We start from the raw sequence: 27,705 nt of genomic DNA, 5'->3' as shown, positions 1-27,705 counted from the left end.
GACACCTCCTCCCCCCCTCTTAGGAGTGGCTGCGCAGACCCTGTGACCACTCGCTCCAAGGACTAACGCCATCCTGCTGGTTACTTGGGCAGACATAATGTTTATTAATCTGTCATCGCAAAGCATCACCAACTCACTCCTTATACAGTGCAATCCATCTAAATGCATAATGTTTCACTGAATGAACACGCCTTAAAATGCATGAAGTTCTTCAGTTCCAAATGGTCTAACTCACAATAATGGTTCTTAAACGCATTAACACTCTTTTTTTTTTATATATAAACACATAAAATTACTTTGTATAGACATCACTAGATTTCCCCACTGCATTCACTTGCTGAAACCCGCCCTCCCCCGTGTCTCCCCACCCCCTCCCATCCTCCCTCCCCCGCACTTTCTACTGTAACTGTCCCAGGACTCCAAAAAAAAAACAAAAAAAAAAAAAAAAAAAAACGACACCTTCCCGGAGCCACTAAGTTTCCTTTTAAAAACACGGACGGCCTATTTCCAGCGAGGCTGAGGTCAGTCAGGCCTCACCGTGCCCCTGGCGACCAGTCCATAATATTGCGTGCCGCTGCCAGAAGGCCGTGCCCCCTCCCAGAAGGCCGTGCCCCCCTCCCTTCCCTCCCTCCCACCCACCCTCCCCATGGCAGGTCACATAATGCCATGTCCGGTTTGACTCCCTCCCTCCTGCTCCTGACCCGTGCTCTTCCACTGCTTAAATAAACCTTTGAGGCAGAGGGGGGGGAAAGGGAGGAAGTGGGGGGGGGGGGGGGGGGGTGTTTATTCAAATTGTAGCCTCCTGCCCTCACCCACTACCCCCTCTTTCCCCCCGCCCCCGCTGCAGGACTCCCGCCCGGTATCAAGAGCTGGCCGTCCGATCAAAAGCCAAAAGTAACAAGGGGTGCAAAAAATTGCGGTCAAGAGCCCACTTTCCCGGGTCTTACTGATTTCCCCCTTTTGAGGGGGGGGGGGGGGGGGGGGGGGGGGTTGGGGGAGAAAGACTTAAGTAAAAGAAAATTAAAAGATTAGAAAAGCACCATCTGAGAGAGAGCGCCTCGCCGGCCGCAGAGCTTAAAAACACGGGCGGTTAGACAGTGATTGAGGCTATTCCGTGTGGACTGCTCAGGATTTTTAAGATTGGGCCGGGGTGGGGGTTGTTGAAAGATTAAAATCCCCATTGAACAGGTCAAGGGGGGAGGGGGACATGACATCTCCGCAAACAGGAGGGGAAATTCATCAGCAGCGCGTGAGAGGACGGCTCGAACCGAGGGTCCAGGTGGCGGGGTGGGACCCTCGCGATTCCAATCTCAGCTCCGACCGGGGGTTTGTATTTTGAGGGGGGGGGGGGGGGTTGAAAATCGAGCTCCGCCCAGACCTGGGACCAGGAGTCCCCTCCGCTGTCGCTGGGGACGCTGTGCCTCCGGCCAGCTGGGCCCAGCGGAGCCTTCGACGGTCGGGCTCCTCGTAGCCCCTTTCCGGGGTCGGGGGGGCCGCACGTACATCCGAGATGGGGGGGGGGGGGGGGGGGGGGGGGAGACCCTAGACCCGGGCCGGGCTGGACAGCCGATTTCAGACACCGGGGACCCGCCTCCTCCTCCTCAGCGCGCCACAGCCCCCTGCGGCCGATCCCTAACCCCCCACCCCCCCCGCACCAGGTCCCCTTGCGGGCGCCAAGGTCGAGAAAGAAAACAGCCAGAAAAGGTCTTCAGAGTCTCTATTTTTAAAAAATTTTTGCACAGCCCGAGGGCGGACGAACGAGAACTAATTCCGTCGGCCTGTGGGGTTTGGAAAACAGCCCCCTTCCCCCTCGCTCACCTCCCTTCCTCCTCCTCCCCCACCCCCCCCCCCCAACAAACACACACACACACACACACACACACACACACACACAGAGTGCCCTGCTGACCGGGAATGTCGAGTCTCTTGTACTGCCTCGGGCAATGAGTTGAAGTAGTAGCCATGCAGTGTTGGTAGCACCGTCTGTATATGTACACGATGGATAGGCCGATGCCAGCTCACCCTGTACCCCCCGAGCAGGACGCAGACGTCTTTGGAGGGTGGTGGCGTGGGATCTCAGAGAGGGGGGGGGGGGGGAAGGGAGGAGAGAGAAAGAGAGAGAGAGAGGGGGAGGAGGGGGGGGGGTGGGGGGTGGCGGCTGTTGTCTTTTCTTTGTCTTTTTTGTCCGTCCGTCAGATGGTGGGCTGCCCGAGCGAGCAGGCGTCACCGAATACCCGAGTGCCACAGCGAGAGAGTTAACGGGCCCTCGGCTCGAGACGTCAGCTGTCGGCGGTGCTGTTGCTGCTGCATCCTGCGGGAGAGGTGGAAGAGAAAGGAAGGAGAGGTCAAGGCAACTAACGAGGTTCGCGCGCAGGCTGCCAACCCCCGCACACACGGAGCCACACGCCCCGCCCCCCCCCCGCTGGAGTGGTGAGCGCTCTCTGGGACCCGTCCCGAAGGGCCCTCGCAGGCAGTCAATGCGAGGGTGGGGGGGGGCTATTCGACTGTGGGGGGAATCGCGCCGGCTTGGGCACTCGCTCCACATACGGAGCCCCGCCGATCGCAGCACCCGGGCTGAGCGGAGTTCACTCAGCTCAGAGTGGGGGCGGAGGGGGCTTTATGCGGCCTGTGTACCACACCAGACGGGGCCTTTAAACGCTGAGCCATGGGGGGGGGGGGGGCGGTCAGGAGGGATTTAAAATATGGAACTCGACTACGAGGCAACCAGACTGGGAGAGGGGCAGGGGCTATAGCTTCCACCTACAGCCCTCCGCACAGGGAGAGGAGCCCGTTTCCCATTCGGCCCGTCGCCCCTGTGCCCTCTCTCTCTCTCTCGGAAATCACCCTCCTCTTCGTCCCGTTCCCCAGACCTGATTAATTTGTTTCTTTTACAGACTTTTCTTTGCTTCCCTTTTAAATTGTAAACAATTTTACAACACCAAGTTATAGTCCAGCAATTTTATTTTAAATTCACAAGCTTTCGGAGATTTTCTCCTTCCTCAGGCAAATGTTTCAAGAGCTCCTTGAAGCCTACGCATTTATACATATAGAACAATACATGGTGTTTACAGACTGCCCCTGCAACTGCCCGTTGCCAAGGCAATCACCGTGTTCAGACAGAGAGGTGTTACCTGCAGAACCCCCGAATACACATTCAACAAAAAAACAAACAGGGAAAAAAAACAGAGAAAAAAAAAACACAGAGAGAGGCAGAAACATCCGGAAGGCAGAGAGAGCCAGCAAATGACCCATTATATTAAAAACAGATAACATTTGTTCGCTGGTGGGGTAACGTGTAGCGTGACATGAACCCAAGATCCCGGTTGAGGCCGTCCTCATGGGTGCGGAACTTGGCTATCAATTTGTGCTCGACGATTTTGCGTTGTCGTGTGTCTCGAAGGCCCTTTTAAAAGTTATGGATTCTGCTTCCCTCACTGTTTCTGCTCGGGCATTCACTGCCCTAACAATCCTCTGCATACATATATATATATATATATACACACATACAGTGTCCTGACTTCTTCCCTTGTTCTTTTGATGATGACCTTTAATTGCTCGGCGGAGACTGGAGCAGGTCAGAGTTGGATCTGGCCTCAATCCGGGATCACCGTCACCCTCTCCCGAGCCAGTTAAACACAGCCATGAGGGGACGGGGGCCGTGCGCCACGGGGGAGGGGGTGTGCAACTAGCTGGCAGAGAGGTACCATAGGAACAGGAGGAGGCCATTCAGCCCCTCGAGCCTGTTCCGCCATTCAATCGGACCATGGCTGATCTGTATCCGAACTCCATCTACCCGCCTTGGTTCTGTAACCCTTAATCCCCTCACCCAACAAAAATCGATCAATCTCAGTTTTGATATTTTCAATTGACCCCCGGCCTCGACAGCTTTTTGGGGGGGAGAGAGTTCCAGATTCCCACTCCCCTTTGTGTGAAGAAACGCTTCCTGACATCACCCCTGAACGGCCTAGCTCTAATTTTAAGATTATGCCCCCTTGTTCTGGACTCCCCCCACCAGAGGAAATAGTTTTTCTCTCTCTCGACCCTATCAAATCCTTTAATCATCTTAAACACCTCAATTAGATCACCCCTTAATCTTCTATACTCGAGGGAACTCTGCCAGCCCATGGCGCACTGGTTGCTATGCCAGTGTTGCCCAGTAACCACGACGAGATTCAACCCAGAGGCACCCTGGGCTATTCCGGGCTCCGAGATTCAAACGTCTCACAACGCCTCGACGACGGAGACGTCCCAGCCCAGGGTAAGCACAACACCTGGGCTCTCTCCGCAGAGGCACTTGCTCAAACGGGGCACGAGGGCTCTGAGTCAGACGTTACTCCCACCCCCACAGCAAAACGTTACAGGGACAGTCGGGCGGAGGGGGGACACCTCTCAACTATTGCCAGCTGGACGCAAACTCAAGGCAGGGCGACGGCCCGACTCCCGAACCGAGGGGCTGCACCGCGACAGTGGGCACCACACGCACAGGGCACCCTCTCCGCTCGGGCGCGCTGTGTCTGAAACCTTCACACGAGGGCCCCACTTCAACCGTCAAGGCCTTGGAGAGGGCGCGGAGGAGATTTACTTGGATGGTACCTGTGTTGCGGGACTTCAGATTGAGAGAACCGTCATGGAATGATACAGCACAGAGGGAGGCCATTTGGCCCATTGTGCCTGTGCCGGCTCTTTCACAATTAGTCCCACTCCCTCCTGCTCTTTCCCCGTAGCCCTGTAAATTTTTCCCCTTCAAGTATTTCTTCAATTCCCTTTTGAAAGTTATTATTGAATCTGCTTCCACCGCCCTTTCAGGCAGCGCGTTCCAGATCATCACAACTCGCTGCGTAAAAAAATTCTCATCTCCCCCCTCTGGTTCTTTCACCAATTATCTTAAATCTGTGTCCTCTGGTCACCGACCCTCCTGCCACTGGAAACAGTTTCTCCTTATTTACTCTGTCAAAACCCCTCGTGATTTTGAACACCTCGATTAAATCTCCCCTTAACCTTCTCTGCTCCAAGTTAGTGCACTGTGGGCAGTTTTGGGTGCTCCATTATAGAAAGGACATTAAAGCGTACAGTGTCGATTCACCAGGGCCATGCCAGAGATGGGAAACTGTAGTCATGAGGAGAGACTTGAGATACTGGGACTGTTTCCACTGGAGTGGAGAAGGCTCAGAGGGAGATTTAATGGAGATTTTGAAACTGCTGGAGGGTTTTGATAATCTTTCTCTAGTCTCCCTGTTTCCTGCTGTCGGGGAGTCAGTGACGAGGGATCATCAATTCAAAATTCTCACTAACGCTCAGGTAAGAAGTTGGAGAAATGTCTTTCCACAGAGGGTTGTTGGGGGTGGAATGATTAGTTGAGGCAGAGATCATTGTATCTTTTAAGGGAAAATTAGATAAATATTTGAAGCAGAGGAAGAGACAGGGCCATGTGGAGGGAGTGGGGCAGTGGGATTAGTTTGGGATTGATGCAGGGCTATGGGATTAGTTTGGGATTGATACAGGGCTATGGGGAGGGAGCAGGGCAGTGGGATTAGTTTGGGATTGATACAGGGCTATGGGGAGGGAGCGGGGCAGTGGGATTAGTTTGGGATTGATACAGGGCTATGGGGAGGGAGCGGGGCAGTGGGATTAGTTTGGGATTGATACAGGGCTATGGGGAGAGAGCGGGGCAGTGGGATTAGTTTGGGATTGATACAGGGCTATGGGATTAGTTTGGGATTGATACAGGGCGATGGGGAGGGAGTGGGGTTAGTTTGGGATTGATACAGGGCTATGGGATTAGTTTGGGATTGATACAGGGCTATGGGGAGGGAGCGGGGTAGTGGGGTTAGTTTGGGATTGATGCAGGGCTATGGGGAGGGAGCGGGGCAGTGGGATTAGTTTGGGATTGATACAGGGCTATGGGGAGGGAGCGGGGCAGTGGGATTAGTTTGGGATTGATACAGGGCTATGGGGAGGGAGCGGGGCAGTGGGATTAGTTTGGGATTGATACAGGGCTATGGGGAGGGAGCGGGGCAGTGGGATTAGTTTGGGATTGATGCAGGGCTTTGGGGAGAGAGCGGGGCAGTGGGATTAGTTTGGGATTGATACAGGGCTATGGGGAGAGAGCGGGGCAGTGGGATTAGTTTGGGATTGATACAGGGCTATGGGGAGGGAGCGGGGCAGTGGGATTAGTTTGGGATTGATGCAGGGCTTTGGGGAGAGAGCGGGGCAGTGGGATTAGTTTGGGATTGATACAGGGCTATGGGGAGAGAGCGGGGCAGTGGGATTAGTTTGGGATTGATGCAGGGCTTTGGGGAGAGAGCGGGGCAGTGGGATTAGTTTGGGATTGATACAGGGCGATGGGGAGGGAGCGGTGCAGTGGGATTATTTTGGGATTGATGCAGGGCTATGGGATTAGTTTGGGATTGATACAGGGCTATGGGGAGGGAGCGGGTCAGTGGGATTAGTTTGGGATTGATACAGGGCTATGGGGAGAGAGCGGGGCAGTGGGATTAGTTTGGGATTGATGCAGGGCTTTGGGGAGAGAGCGGGGCAGTGGGATTAGTTTGGGATTGATACAGGGCGATGGGGAGGGAGCGGTGCAGTGGGATTATTTTGGGATTGATGCAGGGCTATGGGATTAGTTTGGGATTGATACAGGGCTATGGGGAGGGAGCGGGTCAGTGGGATTAGTTTGGGATTGATACAGGGCTATGGGGAGAGAGCGGGGCAGTGGGATTAGTTTGGGATTGATACAGGGCTATGGGGAGGGAGCGGGGCAGTGGGATTAGTTTGGGATTGATGCAGGGCTATGGGATTAGTTTGGGATTGATACAGGGCTATGGGGAGAGAGCGGGGCAGTAGGATTAGTTTGGGATTGATGCAGGGCTTTGGGGAGAGAGCGGGGCAGTGGGATTAGTTTGGGATTGATACCATAAGAGATAGGAGCAGTAGGCCATTCGGCCCCTCGAGCCTGCTCCGCCATTCAATGAGATCGTGGCTGATCTGATTTTGACCTCAACTCCACTTTCCTGCCCTTTCCCCATATCCTTTGACTCCATTGCTGATCAAAAGTTTGTCTAACTCAGCCTTGAATGTATTTAATGACTCAGCCTCCATAGCTTTTTGGGGTAAAGAATTCCAAAGATTCACGACCCTCTGAGAGACGAAATTCCTCCTCATTTCTGTCTTAAACGGGCGACCCCTTATTCTGAGACGATGCCCCCTAGTTTTAGATTCCCCCATGAGGGGTAACGTCCTCTCAGCATCTACCCAATCGAGTCCCCTCAGAATCTTGTATGTTTCAATAAGGTCTCCTCTCATTCTTCTAAACTCCAATGAGTATAGACCCAACCTGTTCAATCTTTCCTCATAAGACAACCCTTCCATACCCAGAATCAACCTGGTGAACCTTCTCTGAATTGCCTCCAATGCAAGTATGTCTTTCCTTAAATAAGGGCACCAGAACTGTACGCAGTACTCCAGGTGTGGTCTCACAAGCACCCTGTACAGTTGGAGCATGACTTCCCTGCTTTTATACTCCATCCCCCTCAAAATATAGGCCAATACTCTGTTTGCCTTCCGGATTACCTGCTGCACCTGTATGTTGACATTTTGTGTTTCATGTACGGGGACACCCAGATCCCTCTGTACCGCAGCTATAGGGTTATGGGGAGAGAGCGGGGCAGTGGGATTAATTTGGGATTGGTACAGGGCTATGGGGAGAGAGCAGGGCAGTGGGATTAGTTTGGGATTGATACAGGGCTATGGGGAGAGAGCAGGGCAGTGGGATTAGTTTGGGATTGATACTGGGCTATGGGGAGAGAGCAGGGCAGTGGGATTAGTTTGGGATTGATACAGGGCTATGGGGAGAGAGTGGGGCAGTGGGATTAGTTTGGGATTGATACAGGGCTATGGGGAGAGAGCAGGGCAGTGGGATTAGTTTGGGATTGATACTGGGATATGGGGAGAGAGCGGGGCAGTGGGATTAGTTTGGGATTGATACAGGGCTATGGGGAGAGAGCGGGGCAGTGGGATTAGTTTGGGATTGATACAGGGCTATTGGGAGAGAGTGGGGCAGTGGGATTAGTTTGGGATTGATACAGGGCTTTGGAGAGTGGGGCAGTGGGATTAGTTTGGGATTGATACAGGGCTATGGGGAGAGAGCGGGGCAGTGGGATTAGTTTGGGATTGATACAGGGCTATGGGGAGAGAGCGGGGCAGTGGGATTAGTTTGGGATTGATACAGGGCTATGGGGAGAGAGTGGGGCAGTGGGATTAGTTTGGGATTGCTCGAGCAAGGAGCTGGCAGACGTTAGGCAGATTTGGAGAACGAGTCGAGTTCAGACAGCAGGGCTATGGACTCACCTTCTGGTTCCTCCCCGTCTAGGCTAGGGGCGGGCCCCCATATCCGAACCGTGCCGTCATCGGAGGCGCTGGCCAGCATGGAGGGGATCTGTGGGTTCCAGCTCACGCAGTTGACTGTGCGCGTGTGGCCTGTCAGTTCTGCCACCGGCAGCTCGCTCTTTCTGTGCCAGATGTAGACTTTATGGTCTGAAAATTCGAGCAAAAAGGTCGAAGAAATATTTCCGGCATTTGAAAAAAACTCTGTAAACAGTGTAAAGAAAGACCTGCATTTATATAGCGCCTTTCACGACCTCAGGGCGCCCCAAAGCCCTTTACAGCCAATGATGTACTTTTTTGAAGTGTCGTCACTGTTGTAATGTAGGAAACGCAGCAGCCAATTTGTGCACAGCAAGATCCCACAAACAACAATGAGGGAAATGACCAGATCGTCTGGTTTTTTTTTTGCGAATTGGCCAGGACACGGGGAAGAACTCCCCCCTTCTCTTCTTCCAATAGTGGCCGTGGGATCCTTTACGTCCACCCGAGGGGGGCAGTCGGGGGCCTCGGTTTAACGTGTCGTCCGAGAGACGGCACCCCCGACAGTGCAGCACTCCCTCGGTACTGGCGCTGGGAGTGTCGGGCCTGGATTGTGGGGCTCAAGTCTCCGGAGTGGGGCTCGAACCCACGACCTCCTGACTCAGAGGCTCGAGCACTACCCACTGAGCCACGGCTGAGACGGCGTGGTGCAGGAATCAGGGAGCAGCCCGTCCGACTCGGATTAATGATTTCCCAAACTCGTGTGCATGTTCCTCCAATCCCGACTGCCATTTAATTACTGAAAACAAACTGCGGGAAGGAGTGTACACCCCATCTCTCCTGAAGGCGCCGACTCTTTCTGGCGGGAGGGGTTCCACACGGTCCAGGGGGTGCCCACTGGCTACTCTCAGTTGCAAAATGGCAGGTTCCTCAGGCGTCTTGAGCCTGGACGGTGGCTATTCGACCGTGGGGGGCGGGATGTGCTGCTAAGCAGGTCAGGGCCTGGTGCAGTAAGACGAGAGCAGCAACGGGGCCCGCAGAACTACAGGCGCTAAGCAACTGTACTGGTGGCACTAATCCGGTGCCATAAGATGAAGTGATTGGAGTCCCCCCCACCCCTCTTTATTTCCAACCCCCCTCCCCCCACTTTCTCTCGTGTACCTGATCCCTCTCGCCCTACCGAAGGCGCCGATTCTCGCTGGGTTACGGGCTCCTCCCGCACCGCGCGCCCAGAAGCGCGAGATATTCGACCGGGAGAGGCTGATTTAAACCCCTTCCCTCCCTAAGCCGGAGGCAGAGTGTAGGGTCGCGATATTCCTCAGCCGGGGTGGGGGGGGGGGCGACGAGAGTCTTGGACCGGATGGGGCACGTGCCCGCTCCAGCTCTTCACTCGAAGAGCCCCGCGTCCCTCAAAACCCGAAGGTCACCTACCTTCGCTGCCGCTTGCTATAAAATCCTCGCTCGTGCCCCCGAGGCAAGAATGAATTGTATAAAAGCCTTGGGTGACACCCTGGTATTTCTGTAGTAAAACTCGATCTTGTAAATCCCAGAGATGAACCCCCTTGAGGAGGAAGACAAAAAAAAAATAAAAGAAACACGTTAGGCTCAGTGTAGTGGCGGACAGGTGAGAGGGCAAAGTTCAAAGGATCACACTGCAAAAAAAGAGACAGCAGCGTCTCAGATGGTTCACCAATACCTCACCCAAATAGGAAGGTGCATAGCAATTCAAGTGAGGGAGGGAGGGTCGGGGTGGGGGGGAAAGAGAGGGAAGGGAAGAGGAAAAGTCCAAACACAGAAGCCCCGGGGGCTCACCTGAGTGGCAACGTTTAGCAAGGCTAGCCGTCCGTTTCTGGAAACAGTGAAAGACATGACGGGATGGTCCTCTTGTACACTGGAAGAAATCGCAAGGAAGAAGAAAGCCTGTCAGTTATAAGCCAAAGAGCAAACGCTGGCGTGATCACCAAGCTTATTCAGCGAGTACGGACCGAGTGCAGCCTTCAGGCGAAGCGGGGTAAAAGGAGCAGGGGGTCATTAGACCCTGGCGCTCCCACATAATTCAATCTCCATTTTAACGTCGTACATTCTGTCTTATGTACTTCTGTCATACTTTTCCCATTATAAATTCCTATGTTCACATTTGTAATGGAAACTGTCTATGTAAACAAACCAGTCACGCTATAATTGCACCCACCCGCCAGTGGTGGCGCTGCAGCACCTTTACTGGCGAGAGGGTATAATTAAAGCGTGAAAAGTTTACATAGGCAGTTCCCATTATAAATGTGAACACAGGAAGTTATAACGGGAAGAGTTATAGAAAGTGCACACAGACCAAAGATGTTTAATATCTTAATTATATAGAATCACAGAATGATACAGCACGGAAGGAGGCCATTCGGCCCATCGTGCCTGTGCCACTGTACCAGTAGTCCCACTCCCCCCTGCTCTTTCCCCACTCCCCTGCAAATTTTTAGCCTTCAAGTATTTATCCAATTCCCTTTTGAAAGTTATGATTGAATCTGCTTCCACCGCCCTTTCAGGCAGCGCATTCCAGATCATCACAACTCGCTGGGTAAAAAACATTTCTCATCTCCCCTCTGGTTCTTTCGCCAATTACAGTAAATCTGTGTCCTCTGGTTACCGACCCTTCTCCTTATTTACTCTATCAAAGTTATTCCTTTCAAAGAGCCAGCACAGGCATGATGAGCCAAATGATCTCCTTCCATGCTGTATCATTCCATGATTCTAAAACCCCTCATGATTTTGAACACCTCTATTAAATCTCCCCTTAACCTTCTCTGCTCTAAGGAGAACAATCCCAGCTTCTCCAGTCTCTCCACATAACTGAAGTCCCTCATCCCTGGTACCATTCTGGTAAATCTCCTCTGCACCCTCTCCAAGGCCTTGACATCCTTCCTAAAGTGTGAGGCCCAGAATTGGACACAATACTCCAGCTGAGGCCTAACCAGTGATTTATAAAGGTTTACCATAACCTCCTTGTTTTGTACTCTATGCCTCTGTTTATAAAGCCCAGATGCTTTTTCAACAGCCTTCTCAACTTGTCCTGCCACCTTCAAAGATTTGTGTACGTACACCCCCAGGTCTCTGTTCCTGCATTCCCTTTACTATCCTCCTCATTGTTTACTACATTTCCGAGTTTCGTATCATCTGCAAACTTTGAAATTATCCCCTCTATACCCAAGTCCAGGTCGTTAATATATATCAAAAAGAGCAGTGGTCCTAATACTGACCCCTGGGGAACACCACTGTAAACTTCCCTCCAGTCTGAAACACAACCCTTCACCACTACTCTCTGCTTTCTGCCCCTGAGCCAATTTTGTATCTACGCTGCCACTGTCCCTTTAATCCCATGGGCTTGAATTTTGCTAACTAGTCTATTATGTGATACTTTATTAAAATCCTTTTGAAAGTCCGTATACACAACATCAACCGCACTACCCTTATCAACCCTCTCCGTTACTTCATCAAAGAGCTCAATCAAGTTAGTTAATGCTTCAATGTCATGAGATACTCTTAACTCCAATTACTCCTACAAAGGACGGTCCCGCAACTCCCTATATTTCAAAGCACAGAATGGTCTCTCCAAACACGACCCAAGCTCAAAAGCAACTTTCAAAGGGAATGGATACATACTTGAAGAAGGAGGCAGGGCTATGGGGAAAGAGCGGGGAGTAGGACTCATTGGACAGCTCTTTCAAAGAGCTGGCACAGGCACGATGGGCCCAATGGCCCCCCTTCTGTGCTGGAAAGGTTGGATGCCTTCCACAGTTCACACAGATTTCACTCAGTCACAATCCGGCAACCGAGTTATGCTGACACTTTGGTGTCACCCTTGGCAACCAGGCACAGAGGAAGACTGAACAGGCTGGGGCTCTTTTCTCTAGACTTTCTTCGTCACTCACCTGATGAAGGAGGAAGCCTCCAAAAGCTTGTGATTTTAAATAAAGCTGTTGGACTATAACATGGTGTTGTAAGACTCCTTACATTAGAAAAGAGAAGACTGAGGGGTGACCTGATAGAGGTCTTTAAGATTATGAAGGGGTTCGATAGGGTAGACGTAGAGATGATGTTTCCACTTGTGGGGGAGACCAGAACTAGAGGCCATAAATATAAGATAGTCACTAATAAATCCAATAGGGAATTCAGGAGAAACTTCTTTACCCAGAGAGTGGTGAGAATGTGGAACTCACTCCCACAAGGAGTAGTTGAGACGAATAGAATAGATACATTTAAGGGGAAGCTCGATAAACACATGAGGGAGAAAGGAAGAGAAGGCTATGCTGATAGGGTGAGATTAAGAGGGATGGGAGGAGGCTCATATGGAGCAAAAACACCAGCATGGAGCAGTTGGGCCGAATGGCCTGTTTCTGCACTGTACAATTCTATTCAGTGTAACACTGCAACGTCAGAGAGAAAATGAGGCAATTCAACTGCAGATGGCCAGCAACGACAAAACCTGCATCTGTATTGTTTCCATTTGTCTCTCTTACCTTGTTCACCTTCATTGCTTTCTGTTTCACCCTTGCCCCCTACCGTATCGCAGACCTTCCCTTTTGTTCCTCCTTTCCCTCGGCTCTGTACTTGCTTAAAAACATTAACTCTATAACATCTTCCAGTTCTGACGAAAGGTCAGCGACCTGAAACGTTAACTCTGTTTCTTTCTCCACAGGTGCTGCCCGAGTTACTGAGCATCTCCCGCATTTTAATTCTGCATTTATGTCGCATCTTTAACTTGGTGAAACCTCCCAAGGTGCTAAAGCTGTTCCCACAACCGTGACCAGGACACTTCAGCTCCTGGTGTGTACCGAACCGCACCAGTCGGAGTATAATACCGCAGGGTTGTATCATTTACTTGTAGCCTCTTTGCTCAACTGCTCATGGCTGTCAGGGAGCAATGTGATTTAAACACTGTCCTCTCACCTTGGGATTTTAATCCAGCCTGTTGGGCGGAGAGTCTCGTCTGTTGGTTGTCAAAGTCAGGTTCGGTCAGTTTCAATACACCTCCGCGTGAGCACGAAACTCCCACTCGTTTGGCACACGGGAAAACAGAATGCGGAAATTCAGAGGGGCAGTCTTCTAGGGGGGAGGCACACTGTTCAGATAGTGGAGAGGGAGCTTTACTCTGTATCTAACCTGTGCTGTACCTGCCCTGGGAGTGTTTGACAGGACAGTGTGGAGGGAGCTTTACTCTGCATCTAACCCGTGCTGTACCTGCCCTGGGAGTGTTTGACGGGACAGTGTAGAGGGAGCTTTACTCTGTATCTAACCTGTGCTGTACCATCCCTGGGAGTGTTTGATGGGACAGTGTAGAGGGAACTTTACTCTGTATCTAACCCGTGCTGTACCTGCCCTGGGGGTGTTTGATGGGACAGTGTCGAGGGAGCTTTACTCTGTATCTAACCCGTGCTGTACCTGCCCTGGGGGTGTTTGATGGGACAGTGTGGACCTTTTGACTCAATTGAGACTTTTAAAATAAAAAACATCGAGACGACAATGGCATCATTGAGGACAAGAACTTCCTGTCCAAGTCTCGCACCATGAAAGTTTCGAACTGCAGCTGTTTCAGTCAGCTTGGCTCAGTGCGTATCTCTCTGCCCTCCGACTCAGAAGGTCGTGGGTTCGAGCCCCACCCCATAACCCAGGCCGACACTCCCAGTGCCAGTACTGAGGGAGTGCTGCACTGTCGGAGGTGCCGTCTTTCGGATGAGACGTTAAACCGAGGCCCCGTCTGCCCCTCTCAGGTGGATGTAAAAGATCCCACGGCCACTATTGGAAGAAGAGCAGGGGGGAGTTCTCCCCGGTGTCCTGGGGCCAATATTTATCCCTCAACCAACATCACTAAAACAGATTATCTGGTCATTTATCACATTGCTGTTTGTGGGATCTTGCTGTGCGTAAATTGGCTGCTGCGTTTCCTACATTACAACAGTGCCTACGCTTCAAAAGTACTTTGTCTATAAAGCGTTTTGGGACGTGCTGAGGTTGTGAAGGGTGCCATATAAATGGGAGTTCGTTCCTGGTTTGTGTAGTTTCTGATTTAAACCTGAAAAGCCTTGGGATTTGACATTAATAAGAAAAGCTCTCACATGTTGCGGTCGGTCAGCTCCTCGAAATTGTATCCTCGTATCCGCTGGTGGGTATCCGAGGCCAGGATTGTTTTCCCGTCGTTCAGACACCACAGACACTGCACCCGGACGCCTTCCCACGAGTCCAGCACGTTACCGTCCAGGTCCTGGGCAGAGTTGAAAGAGCAAGCATGGGACGGTTAGCACTGTCAAGGTCGTAGACGCACCCACTGCTTGTCTCTCTCTCTTGCCCCGCCCACCCCAAGTCGATCAGCACCCAGGGCTCGGTCCAGACAGATTCGTTAACGTCTGGGGATTGCTGCGTCTCACCCTGCTCCCCCCTTCCCTCTGATGGGACGGACTTTGCCTCTTGCTCAGCCTTCTGAGATAACATATCCAATAGAATTCTTGGATTTGGGGGGGGGGGGGGGGTACGGAGGGAAGGGGGAGAGAAAAGGGAGAGAGGGGAGAAAGTCAAATCGGTTACCCCACTGCCCTATCCCGACGTTCCCAAGTGCTGTGCACTCTTGTTGCCTGCGAGAATCATTTTTTTTTAAAAATCGCAATCCCCCTTGCCCTGCTCCCTTATTTGTCTCCTCCCCCCTCCCCACCGGGAGGACTGCCTCCCGGGTACGGCTGCACGGACATGGGGCGCCCTCATCCCCTCCACTCCCCGCCCGAAGCTCTGCCTTGAGCGGCCAGGGTATCTGGATATTCGACAACAGAGGCATCGCAGCCAAGCCCGGGATTTTCTCACCCGGCGTCCACGCTTTCCAATTGGGGCTGGGGGGTGGATGGAGAGCAAGAGCGGGGAAGCCAGGCTGCCGGTGCGGTGCTCGGGGTCGGATAGCTCAGCCTGGATCTGGAACCTTTCTGCCTGCATGGGCGGTTTGATACTGGGGTACCCAGGGAGCGTGTGCCCCCTCTTTCTATCCCCAACCATTCCCCCCCCCCGAGTTTACAGTGCCTGCCACCGTGCCGGTTACTCACACACTGGTAGAACTGCCCTCGCTGCCCTCCGGTAACGAACCGCTTTCCGTCTGGATTCCACGCGGCACACGTCAGGCTGTCCTCGTGCGACTGGCTCATTTTGGTCCTTAGTTCCCCCGTCTGTGGGAGACAGCGTCGTCGATCACACAAGAGGTGGCTTTCAGGCCCGACCCTGCCCGCTCCCCTCCCCCCCCCCCCCCCCCCACCCCAAGGCCCGACCCTGCCCCAGGCCCGCTCCACCCCACCCCACCCCAGAACGAGGCGAGGCCATTCAGCCCGTTGCATGCCACGGCTGCCCCAACCCCCTGGTACGCATCAAACCGATCCCGAGCTGGCCTTCTTGCAGAGATTGCTCGCTGGGCCGCTTCAGAGGGCACTGAGTCAACTGCGTAGTGTGGGACTGGAGTCCTGTGTGGGCCCAGACCAGGTGAAGATGACGCGTTCCCTTCCCCTGGTGGGCATCAATGAACCAATTGGGTTTTTACGAAAATCCAGCAGCTTTTAACTGTTTCCAATGGCGGGAGGGTCGGTAACCAGAGGACACAAATTTAAGATAATTGGCAAAAGAGCCAGAGGGGGGAGATGAGGGGAATTTTTTTTACGCAGCGAGTTGTTATGATCTGGAATGCGCTGCCTGAAAGGGCGGTGGAAGCAGATTCAATAGCAATTTTGAAAAGGGAACTGGATAAATACTTAAAGGAAAAATTTACAGGGCTGCGAGAGAAGAGCAGGGGGGAGTGGGACTAATGGGTGGATGAGAGTGAGACGTGCAAGTACAGGAATGTGGAATCAGGACAGGAGGAGCTATGATGCCCCCCGTAGTTAAATAGCCTGCCACCGCTCACCACCTAGGCTTACAAGGCGCATGGCCACCTGTGCGAGGTAGGCGGAGGGCAGCCGGTGCCCGGCTCGCGGTGGCGCATTCAGGCAAGGGAAGGGGACAAAACCAGTGACGTGAAGGTGATACGAGGCTCACAACTAGAGGGGTTGGAGGGAGGGCAAAGAACGTGATGGGTTGGTGGGGGGGGTTACATTGTGCCCAGGACTCCCCAGCGTACCTGCACGTGCCAAAGCCAGAGTTCAGAGCAATCGTCGGGACCGCAGGCGATTAAGTATGTATCGTCCGGGCTCCACACGAGATACGACACTCCGTACGTGTGACCTTCCAATGTCTTGAGTAATTTCAGCTGGTGCGTTTCCTGAGAGAGAGAGAGAGAGAGAGAGAGAGAGATCACTGGGGAGGTAATGCCAGATACGGAGCAGGTCATGCATGCAAAGTGCACAAGCAACACAACAGCAAGCTGGTAAACACTGGAATTTCAATATCTGACTTCTTGAACTTCCTGAGAAGAAAGCTGCCTGGGTCTCCAGCCCGTTTGGGTGCTGGGGGGTCACGATGCAAAGCAAGCCAGTCAGCTCCAGAGAGAGAGAGGGAGGGAGGGAGAGGGGAGAGAGAGGGAGAGGGGATAGAGACAGGTACAATACTGCAGTTACTCCGTTCTCACCTGCCCAAGACACTGGCGATACTCTGCGCTCTATGCTTTTCGATTAACTTGGTAACAATCGGGACTTATGTAGGGCCTTGAACACAGATAAAATAACCTCAGATGCTTAACGGAGGTGTGGTGAGAATTGGACGCTGAGCCAAAGAGAGAAAGTGATTAGGAGGGTGATCAACGCATTCATCAAAGAGGTAAGTTTTACAGGGGAGAGAGAGGTGGAGGGGTTTAGGGAGGGAATTCCAAAGCATTGGGCTTAGTCGGCTGAAGGCACGGCCGCCAATGGTGGGGAGAAGAAAGGGGGAGGTACAAGAGTCAGTGGAACGGAGAGTTTGGGAGGGTTTGTATCACTGAAGGAGGGCGCTCTCGTGTGCTGATCTCCTAATTCAAGCGACCACAGCTCAGATCAGCGGAGTTTGGGAAGGGAAGAGGCACGTGCTCTTGTAGCTGCCACAAAGTTCCGAACGGTGAGTTCTCTACCAGGTGCCAAGGTTAAGAGATGGTGGCTGCAAAGATTTCGGGAGAGAGGTTGAAGAGCAGGGCCTCGAAGGCAGGCATCGCGGAATGACTCCTAGTGCCAAGTGCCAGCAGAGTACAGGATTAGTCAGACAAGGGAGGTAATTGTAAGGCTGGAGAGATGGGGTCCGAGGTCAGGGTTAAGGATCCCAGAACACTGGGACCAGTTCTGGGTCAGAAGTGGCCTCTACAAGATGGAACAGGGCTGGGAGCAAACTGAACCCATGAGCAGGTACAGTACGGGTTAGATACAGGGTAAAGCTCCCTCTACACTGTCCCATCGAACACTCCCAGGGCAGGTACAGGGTTAGATACAGAGTAAAGCTCCCTCTACACTGTCCCATCAAACACTCCCAGGGCAGGTACAGCATGGGTTAGATACAGAGTAAAGCTCCCTCTACACTGTCCCATCGAACATTCCCAGGGCAGGTACAGGGTTAGATACAGAGTAAAGCACCCTCTACACTGTCCCATCAAACACTCCCAGGGGAAGGAACAGCACGGGTTAGATACAAAGTAAAGCTCCCTCTACACTGTCCCATCAAACACTCCCAGGGCAGGTACAGCACGGGTTAGATACAGAGTAAAGCTCCCTCTACACTGTCCCATCAAACACTCCCAGGGCAGATACAGCACGGGTTAGGTACAGAGTAAAGCTCCCTCTACACTGTCCCATCAAACACTCCCAGGGCAGGTACAGCACGGGTTAGGTACAGAGTAAAGCTCCCTCTACACTGTCCCATCAAACACTCCCAGGGCAGGTACAACACGGGTTAGATACAGAGTAAAGCTCCCTCTACACTGTCCCATCAAACACTCCCAGGGCAGGTACAGCACGGGTTAGATACAGAGTAAAGCTCCTTGTATTCAGCTGCAGCATCTCATTGGGGCAGTGCAGTGGGCACGTTGCCAGGTGCTGAACAGCCTGCGGATGCTCAGTGTCTGGGCTCACAGCCGTTCTGGTGAGTCAGCCCACAAGCCGTCGAGTGGGGAAAACAGTCGAGCGGAGAGAGCCGTGCTGCAGCGGGGAGGTGGCCTGCGGCTCTCTCCGAGCGGCAAGGCTTGTAAACTCACCGGATCGACCTGCCAGATGATGACCGCGTTGTCCTTCGATCCCGTCGCCAGTTTCGTGCTGTCGTTGGAGAACTTGCAGAACCACACCTCGTTGCAGTGCTCGGTGAGAATCTGCCGGGTGTAGCAGGGAAACTGCCTCCTGTGGAGTCGGAATAAAACAGCAGGCACACACAATCAAAGGAGGTTTCAGGCTCTTCGCCACCCCCTACCCCCCCCGGGGGACGTTTTATCTCAACACCACACACCTCGTGAAGCTGGCTGCGGCCCACGCCACTGAAAGCTGCGTCTACACGCAGGATATACAATTCTTATCAAATCCCAGCCAGCAATCAATTGAGGTTAACAAGGGCTGTCACAACAGGAGAGATAAGTGTCATTGAGAAGCAAAAAAGAACTTTTGATATTAAAAACCTCTCCCCCGCACCCCACCTCCCATCATCTTTCTCCATTGTCAATTCCCGCGTCCGCATTTATAATGGGTATTGCATATGTAAACACGTCACGCTGTAATTGCACTCTTACGCCAGTGGGGGCGCTCCAGCCCCTTTTAAATTGGCTCTTCTCCCTAACAGTGCTGCGGCGAGGGTCCCGATTTCGCAGCTGCGCAGGCTCCATCTGCAGGGTGGAGGACGGGGGGGATGGGCAGAAGTCCCCCCACCACCGTCCCCGACCCACCCACCCACTGCCGGGGAGGATACCGCCCTGGACAAAATCCCGGCCTTTGACGTCGAGCTCTTCTCCTTCCCACCCCCACACAATCAGCCTTAGGGATAATCGGAGAGTGAACACCCAGACTGTGACAACAGCAGATGGAAGGCGGATGGGGGAAAGAGAGGAAGAGGAAGATCCCGCATTAGGTAACCATATCGGGGAGACCCCTCGTCAGGTTACAGTGTCGGGGGGAGAGACCCCTCGTCAGGTTACAGTGTCGGGGGAGAGACCCCTCGTCAGGTTACAGTGTCGGAGGGAGAGACCCCTCGTCAGGTTACGGTGTCGGAGGGAGAGACCACTCATCCGGTTACGGTGTCGGGGGGAGAGACCCCTCGTCAGGTTACAGTGTCGGGGGGAAAGACCCCTCGTCAGGTTACAGTGTCGGGTGGAAGAGACCCCTCGTCAGGTTAGAGCGTCGGGTGGAGAGACCCCTCGTCAGGTTACAGTGTCGGGGGGAAGAGACCCCTCGTCAGGTTACAGTGTCAGGGGGAGAGACCCCTCGTCAGGTTACAGTGTCGGGGGGAAGAGACCCCTCGTCAGGTTACAGTGTCGGGGGGAAGAGACCCCTCGTCCGGTTACAGTGTCGGGGGGGAAGAGACCCCTCGTCCGGTTGCAGTGTCGGGGGGAGAGACCCCTCGTCCGGTTACAGTGTCGGGGGAGAGACCCCTCGTCCGGTTACAGTGTCGGGGGAGAGACCCCTCGTCAGGTTACAGTGTCGGGGGAGAGACCCCTCGTCAGGTTACAGTGTCGGGGGAGAGACCCCTCGTCAGGTTACAGTGTCGGGGGAGAGACCCCTCGTCAGGTTACAGTGTCGGGGGCAGAGATCCCTCGTCAGGTTACAGTGTCGGGGGGAGAGAGACCCCTCGTCAGGTTACAGTGTCGGGGGGAAAGACCCCTCGTCAGGTTACAGTGTCGGGGGGAGAGACCCCTCGTCAGGTTACAGTGTCGGGGGAGAGACCCCTCGTCAGGTTACAGTGTCGGGGGGAAAGACCCCTCGTCAGGTTACAGTGTCGGGGGGAGAGACCCCTCGTCAGGTTACAGTGTCGGGGGGAGAGACCCCTCGTCAGGTTACAGTGTCGGGGGCAGAGATCCCTCGTCAGGTTACAGTGTCGGGGGGAGAGAGACCCCTCGTCAGGTTACAGTGTCGGGGGAGAGACCCCTCGTCAGGTTACAGTGTCGGGGGAGAGACCCCTCGTCAGGTTACAGTGTCGGGGGCAGAGATCCCTCGTCAGGTTACAGTGTCGGGGGGAAGAGACCCCTCGTCAGGTTACAGTGTCGGGGGGAAGAGACCCCTCGTCAGGTTACAGTGTCGGGGGGAAGAGACCCCTCGTCAGGTTACAGTGTCGGGGGGAAGAGACCCCTCGTCCGGTTACAGTGTCGGGGGGAAGAGACCCCTCCTCAGGTTACAGCGTTGGGGGTGGGGGAGAGAGCCCTTGTCAGGTTACAGTGTCGGGATCAGAGACCCCTCGTCCGGTTACAGTGTCGGGGGGAGAGACCCCTCATCCGGTTCCAGTGTCGGGGGGGGGGGAAAGAGACCCCTCGTCCGGTTACAGTGTTGGGGGGGGGGGGAAAGAGACCCCTCGTCCGGTTACGGAGTCGGGGGGGGGGGAAAGAGACCCCTCGTCCGGTTACGGAGTCGGGGGGGGGGGAAGAGACCCCCCTCGTCCGGTTACAGTGTCGGGGGGGGAGAGACCCCTCGTCCGGTTACGGAGTCGGGGGGGGGGGAAAGAGACCCCCCTCGTCCGGTTACAGTGTCGGGGGGGGAGAGACCCCTCGTCCGGTTACAGTGTCGCGGGGGGGGGGGGGGGGGGGGGGGCAGGGGATAGAGAGACTTGCCGCCTTTCTTTCCCCGGAGCCGTCCGCTCGCTGCCCGTTACGTTACCTGCTGCAGGCGTGGTCCATGAGCAGTGACACGGAGTCCAGGTTAGTGTCTGCTTTGGTGTTGTGGTAGAGACACCGGTCTCGCTGTAACTCCACAGCTTGTCGGAGCAGGGTCTGCAAACGACGGGGAGGCAGCATGACGGAGGGCGGTAGGTACGCTTCAAGGAGAAGGACAAAAGGGCCGTCAGTTTAGCGCTCATAGTTCAAACCCCTCCTCCCCCATCTCCAAACTCCCCCTCCACCCATGGGCGCTCGTTGATGCCCATTGAAGTCCTTGGGATGCTGTACACGTGCCCCAGTTGGAACGGCTGCGTTCGTGGTTCCCTGCGCAATTCGCAGTCTGGGCTGAGACAGAGGAGCCACAGTTGGTCTTGTGGGAAACCATAAAGAAATGCCTGACCAAATTGACTTTCTAATACACCTGAACCATAAAGCTGAAAAGCATGATGGATAAGTTGACCATGTTAGCTGACCAGCTGAATATAATAGAAAGAATGTATGTTTTAGTTCTCACCAAAGACACACAGAAGAGCTATTGTCTGCTTATGAGATAACTGTCTGACTAACAGCAATGAATGACCACACAGCCTTGAGACCTGAGTACAGAACTGATAATAAAGACAGTTTCTTAGGGGAAAGGCACTTTCCCAGGCCTGTGTTCAAAAATCACGAGGCAGTCATGAGGAACCAGAGGGTGGGTTCCCTATTTTGATTGACTAACCACTTGAACCAATAAAGAATGTACGTGTACGCCCATATTCTACGACAGGTGCGCGTAACTGAATTAACTGTATGAAAGTTAACTGTTTCCTCTGTTCGGTGAAGAGGTTATTCTGCCCATTGTGCAGAATATGCTTCCCTTGTATACAAGCTTCTTTTAATAAATTCTTACTTGTCTGAAAATAAATGTTTGGAGTTAATGCATTGTATATAATAGGTAATTAAGTTTTCGACAGTCTCAGTGCGTTTGGGTTATGAAACAGAAAAATTATTTGAGATTCATGTTACTGCTCTTATCCATTAACGGGGGGGGGGTGGGGGGTGCGGGGAGCGGGAAACTGGAGTAGGAGAGAGGGAGGGGAGACACGAGGGGGGAATCAGGTTTGAGTGTGATGCCTCCTGCAGTTGTATAGCCTGTTGATACACACACAGTTGTGGGCTCACGGATGATGATTGCTATTTGAATGAGGTATTGGGTGTGGCTGATACTCATGGAACCTGATCCCCAGCAAGAGGTAGTGCCCTCAGGGGGAGAAACAAAGCAGAAAAACATTTTTAATATGTGTGCTGATCGGGCTGAATGCTAGAACATTTAAAACACTCCCTCTACACTGTCCCATCAAACACTCCCAGGGCAGGTACAGCACGGGTTAGATACAGAGTAAAGCTCCCTCTACACTGTCCCATCAAACACTCCCAGGGCAGGTACAGGGTTAGATACAGAGTAAAGCTCCCTCTACACTGTCCCATCAAACACTCGCAGGGCAGGTACAGGGTTAGATACAGAGTAAAGCTCCCTCTACACTGTCCCATCAAACACTCCCAGGGCAGGTACAGCACGGATTAGATACAGAGTAAAGCTCCCTCTACACTGTCCCATCAAACACTCCCAGGGCAGGTACAGCACGGGTTAGATACAGAGTAAAGCTCCCTCTACACTGTCCCATCAAACACTCCCAGGGCAGGTACAGGGTTAGATACAGAGTAAAGCTCCCTCTACACTGTCCCATCAAACACTCCCAGGGCAGGTACAGCACGGATTAGATACAGAGTAAAGCTCCCTCTACACTGTCCCATCAAACACTCCCAGGGCAGGTACAGCACGGATTAGATACAGAGTAAAGCTCCCTCTACACTGTCCCATCAAACACTCCCAGGGCAGGTACAGCACGGGTTAGATACAGAGTAAAGCACTGTTACCACCTCATGCCTCAGCCCCTGCCTGAGACGATCACACCCCCCACCCCAGCACTAGTGCAGAATTTTTTCCATTCCCCGCACCAGCCATCCCTGGTGAGGCTGGCAATTCGTGCCAAATTAGGGGCAGTGAGCCCTTGCCCACTGTGAGCTGGACTGAGACGGCCCGATACGTTTCACATGGGACCATTATGGCCAGGGGATAGAGGATACTTTGATCCCTTTAGCAAGAACCATTTCTTGCCCTAGCCTCGAGAGGTGGGACATTGAGAACAAGTCACCATTTAGAAAGCAGCGTTAAAGGTTACAATCCAAGCTTTAGGTTTGGCTTCTGTCCTCTATCCAATGGCCACCCTGCACCTTCAGGAGAGGAGAGGAGACAATGAAGGGGGAGACTTTGCTGGACTTACTGTGAAGCTTATCCAGGAGCTTGGTACGTGATATGTTGCCCTTTCCTTCCCATTCTGCCTTCGCTCGGAGATCGTCCGCATCGCTACACATCAGGTACCTGATCAGGAAAGCAAAGCAAATGTATTGAGTTACATCGAAACTACAGCACAGAAACAGGCCATTCGGCCCAACGGGTCCATGTTGGTGTTTATGCTCCACACAAGCCTCCTCCCTCCCTACTTCATCTCACCCTATCAGCATATCCTTCTATTCCTCTCTCCCTCATGTGTTTATAGCTTCCCCTTAAATGTATCTGTTCTATTCGCCTCAACCACTCCTTGTGGGAGCGAGTTCCACATTCTCACCACTCTCTGGGTAAAGAAGTTTCTCCTGATTTATCAGCGACTATTTTGTATTTATGACCTCTCATTCTGGTCTCCCCCACAAGTGGAAACATCTTCTTTACGTCTACCCTATCGAACCCTTTCATCATTTTGAAGGCCTCTATCAGGTCACCCCTCGGCCTTCCCTTTTTTTTTTAAAAAGAGAAAAGAGCCCCAGCCTGTTCCGCCTTTCCTGATAAGTTATATCCTCTCAGTTCTGGTATCATTCTTGTGAATCTTTTCTGCACCGTCTCCATTGCCTCTACATACTTTCTATAATATGGAGACCAGAACTGTGTAGAAATACCCACATTTTATTAAAAAACCTTGCATAGAAATCAGAAATTTACAGCAAAGACAGAGGCCATTTGGTCCATCGTGTCTGTGCTGGCCAAAAAAGAGCTTGATCCCACTTACGGCACTTTGAGTGCACATCCGAGTACTTTTTAAATGAGTTGAGGGTTTCTGCCTCTCCCACCCTTTCAGGCAGTGAGTTCCAGGCCCCCACCACACTCTGGGTGTAAAAATTTCTCCTCAGCTCCCCTCTAATCCTTCTACCAATTACTTTAAATCTATGCCCCCTGGTTATTGACCTCTCTGCTAAGGGAAATAGGCCCTCCCTATTCACTCTACCTAGGGTTCATAATTTTATACACCTCAATTAAATCTCCCCTCAGCCTTCTCTGTTCCAAAGAAAACAACCCCAGCCTATCCAATCTTTCCTCATAGCTAAAATTCTCCAGTCCTGGCAACATCCTCGTAAATCTCCTCTGTACCCTCTCTCTCTAGCACTTCCTGCCCACAAATCTTACTTCCTGTCGTCACCCTTTTCTGTCAATTTTTCCCATTGCCATTTGTAGTGTCAACATTTCCCATTCAATTTTCCTATGTCAACTGTCACGATGTAGTGGCAGGTTCTGGCCAGCAGGTGGCGCTGTGGGGTCGCGTTTCGGAAGTCGCTCTCCCAACCCCGTCGCCACCTTGTGTACAGATGAACATATTCATCAACACACCATGGGTGAATCTACAGGTCAGTGACTCGGAGTACTTATGGTGCTCATGTGTCAGTCATCAAGGCTTTAGGCTCAAGGAGGGGTGAAGGCCCTTCAGGCAGTTTTCTGCCCAGCTTGCGCTGCCCAAGGGTGCTGCTGAAGCCTGGCGTCCATCAGACTTGCCCCAGAGTTCCACGTCGGACCGTAACAAAGAACAGAAAGAGAAAGAACTTGCATTTATATAGCGCCTTTCACGACCTCAGGACGTCCCAAAGCGCTTCATAGCCAATAAAGTACTTTTGAAGTGTAGTCACTGTTGTAATGTAGGAAACGCGGCAGCCAATTTGCACACAGCAAGATCCCACAAACAGCAATGTGTTGATGACCAGATAATCTGTTTTAGTGATGTTGGTTGAGGGATAAATATTGGCCCAGGACACCGGGGAGAACTCCCCCCCTGCTCTTCTTCCAATAGCGGCCGTGGGATCTTTTACATCCACCTGAGAGGGGCAGACGGGGCTTCGGTTTAACGTCTCATCCGAAAGATGGCACCTCCGACAGTGCAGCACTCCCTCGGTACTGGCACTGGGAGTGTCAGCCTGGATTACGGGCTCAAGTCCCTGATGGCTCCAATCGACATCATTCAACCTATCCTCAAAGGCCATGTAGCGCCTTGGGAGGGAGTGGGTGAATATAATGGGGGAAGAGAAGAGTCTGGGAGGCAGTTTGTTGGTTGAGGCCAGGAGGGGGGGGTTTTGAGATATAACAGGGAGCTCCAGCCTCCAGCCGTGGTGGTGGGTATGGGTCAGGATTTACCTGGGTGGGGGGTGGCTTCAGACCTGGGGGGCATTTGGTAGACAGTTGGGGGGTGAATAATGGGTTGCAGGACAATTGATTCTCTCTCTCACCTGAGTGTCTGAGGTGCAGAGACCTTGTTTAAGAGTTTCCAAGCCAAGCTCCGGAGGACTCTACACTTGTAGGGTTTCTGTTTCGCCCATGAGGTGTGAGCTGTGGCTCAGTGGGTATTTCTCTCTTGCCTCTTAGTCAGAAGGTCGTGGGTTCGAGCCCCACTCCAGAGACTTGAGCCCCATAATCCAGGCTGACGCTCCCAGTGGCAGTACTGAAGGAGTGCTGCACTGTCAGAGGTGCCGTCTTTCGAGGTAAGACGTTAAACCGAGGTCCCGTCTGCCCCTCTCAGGTGGATGAAGAAGATCCCACGGCCACTACTGGAAGAAGAGCAGGGGAGTTCTGGCAAATATTTATCCCTTAACCAATATCACTAAAAACAGATGATCTGGACATTATCACATTGCTGTTTGTGGGATCTTGCTGTGCTCAAATTTTCTGCTGCGTTTCCTACATTACAACAGTGACTACACTTCAAAAGTACTTCATTGAATGTAAAGTGCTTTGGGATGCCCTGAGGTTGTAAAGGTGCTGTATAAATGCAAGTCTTCCTTTTATAAAGAGCACCTTCTCTTCCCCCTGTTGGAACAAATCCCATTTACCCAGGCCGAGAAAGCCCAGACACAGGTTGGCAGTCACAGTGCAGGGACCTCGCCCTGTCTCCAAACCAGCTGGAACAGCGCACCATGCCTCCCACTGCTTGTGCAGCTCAAATGGCTCTATTAATCAGGGCAGTGGCCTGCCGGGTTATCAGGAGCTGATTGGGAAGGATCGCAGTCCCTCCCAGTGACAGGTTTAAGATTACGAGATCTAGTGTCAGGGATGAGGGACTTCAGTTACCTGGAGAGACTGGGATTGTTCTTCTTAGAGCAGAGAAGGATGAGGGGAGCCACAACTGGAGGATTGTGTCCAGTTCTGGGCATCGCAGTTTAGGAAAGATGTGAAGGCCTTAGAGAGGATGCAGAAGAGATTTACTAGAATGATTCCAGGGATGAGGGACTTTAGTTACATGGATAGACTGGAGAAGCTGGGGTTTTTCTCCTTGGAACAGAGAAGGTTGAGAGGAGATTTGATAGAGGTGTTCAAAATCATGAAGGGTCTGGACAGAGTAGAGAGAAACTGTTCCCATTGGCAGAAGGGTCAAGAACCAGAGGACATAGATTTAAGATGATTGGCAAAAGAACCAAAGGTGACATGAGGAAAAACTTTTTTTTTTACACAGCGAGTGGTTGTGATCTGGAATGCACTGCCCGAGGGGGTGGTGGAGGCAGATTCAATCATGGCCTTCAAAAGGGAACTGGATAAGTACTTGAAAGGAAAAAATGTGCAGGGCTAAGGGGAAAGGGCGGGGGAGTGGGACTAGCTGGATTGCTCTTGCCTAGAGCCGGCGTGGACTCGATGGGCCGAATGGCCTCCTTCTATGCTGTAACTTTTCTATGATTCGATAGAAGTGTTCAAAATCACGAAGGGTTTAGATAAAATAAATACAGAGAAACTGTTCCCATTGGCGGAAGGGTCAAGAACCAGAGGACACAGATTTAAGTTAACTGGCAAAAGAACCAAAGGCGAGACGAGGGAAAACTTTTTTTTTTAAACACAGCGAGTTGTTATGATCTGGAATGCGCTGCCTGAAAGGGCGGTGGAAGCAGATTCAATAGTAACTTTCAAAAAGGAATCAGATAAATACTTGAAGGGAAAAAATTTGCAGGGCTACGGGGAAAGAGCGGGGGAGTGGGTCCAACTGGATAGCTCTTACAAAGAGCCAGCACGGGCTCGAAGGGACGAATGGCCTCCTTCTGTGCTGTAACCATTCTATGATTCTAGGCAGACTCCTCCAGGTTCCATTAGTGAGCTCGGCTGTCTGGGACCTGGAGTTGTGCAGGCCCTGCCTGGTTCAGCTTCGCCCTGTCTGCCACGGAGCTGCCAAACGCCCATCGTCAGGTGTGTCACCTTGGAGCTTTGGCCCTTCTGCCTCGCCCGGGGGTGCTCGGGCCAACTG

The 27,705-nt window shown here is 52.7% G+C and overlaps 1 protein-coding gene across 1 annotated transcript in view; it reads right to left on the bottom strand.

Moving 5' to 3' along the window:
• Positions 1-644: 644 nt before the first annotated feature.
• The window catches only part of LOC137306488 (WD repeat-containing protein 26-like), a 53,395-nt gene continuing 26,334 nt past the window's right edge, over positions 645-27,705 (bottom strand). The window contains exons 5-14 of the mRNA XM_067975748.1: positions 23,446-23,543; positions 21,120-21,276; positions 18,527-18,665; positions 16,496-16,636; positions 15,438-15,557; positions 14,469-14,614; positions 10,177-10,255; positions 9,796-9,925; positions 8,350-8,535; positions 645-2,311 (exon numbers count right to left, since the gene is read on the bottom strand). Of these exons, the coding sequence (XP_067831849.1) occupies positions 2,280-2,311; positions 8,350-8,535; positions 9,796-9,925; positions 10,177-10,255; positions 14,469-14,614; positions 15,438-15,557; positions 16,496-16,636; positions 18,527-18,665; positions 21,120-21,276; positions 23,446-23,543 (1,228 nt within the window). The 3' untranslated portion in view covers positions 645-2,279. The remainder of the gene's footprint in view (positions 2,312-8,349; positions 8,536-9,795; positions 9,926-10,176; positions 10,256-14,468; positions 14,615-15,437; positions 15,558-16,495; positions 16,637-18,526; positions 18,666-21,119; positions 21,277-23,445; positions 23,544-27,705) is intronic.

Source organism: Heptranchias perlo, chromosome 43, assembly GCF_035084215.1.
Source record: "Heptranchias perlo isolate sHepPer1 chromosome 43, sHepPer1.hap1, whole genome shotgun sequence".
In the NCBI taxonomy this organism is placed as follows: Eukaryota; Metazoa; Chordata; class Chondrichthyes; order Hexanchiformes; family Hexanchidae; genus Heptranchias; species Heptranchias perlo.
This window is presented reverse-complemented; position numbering and strand designations above follow the sequence as displayed.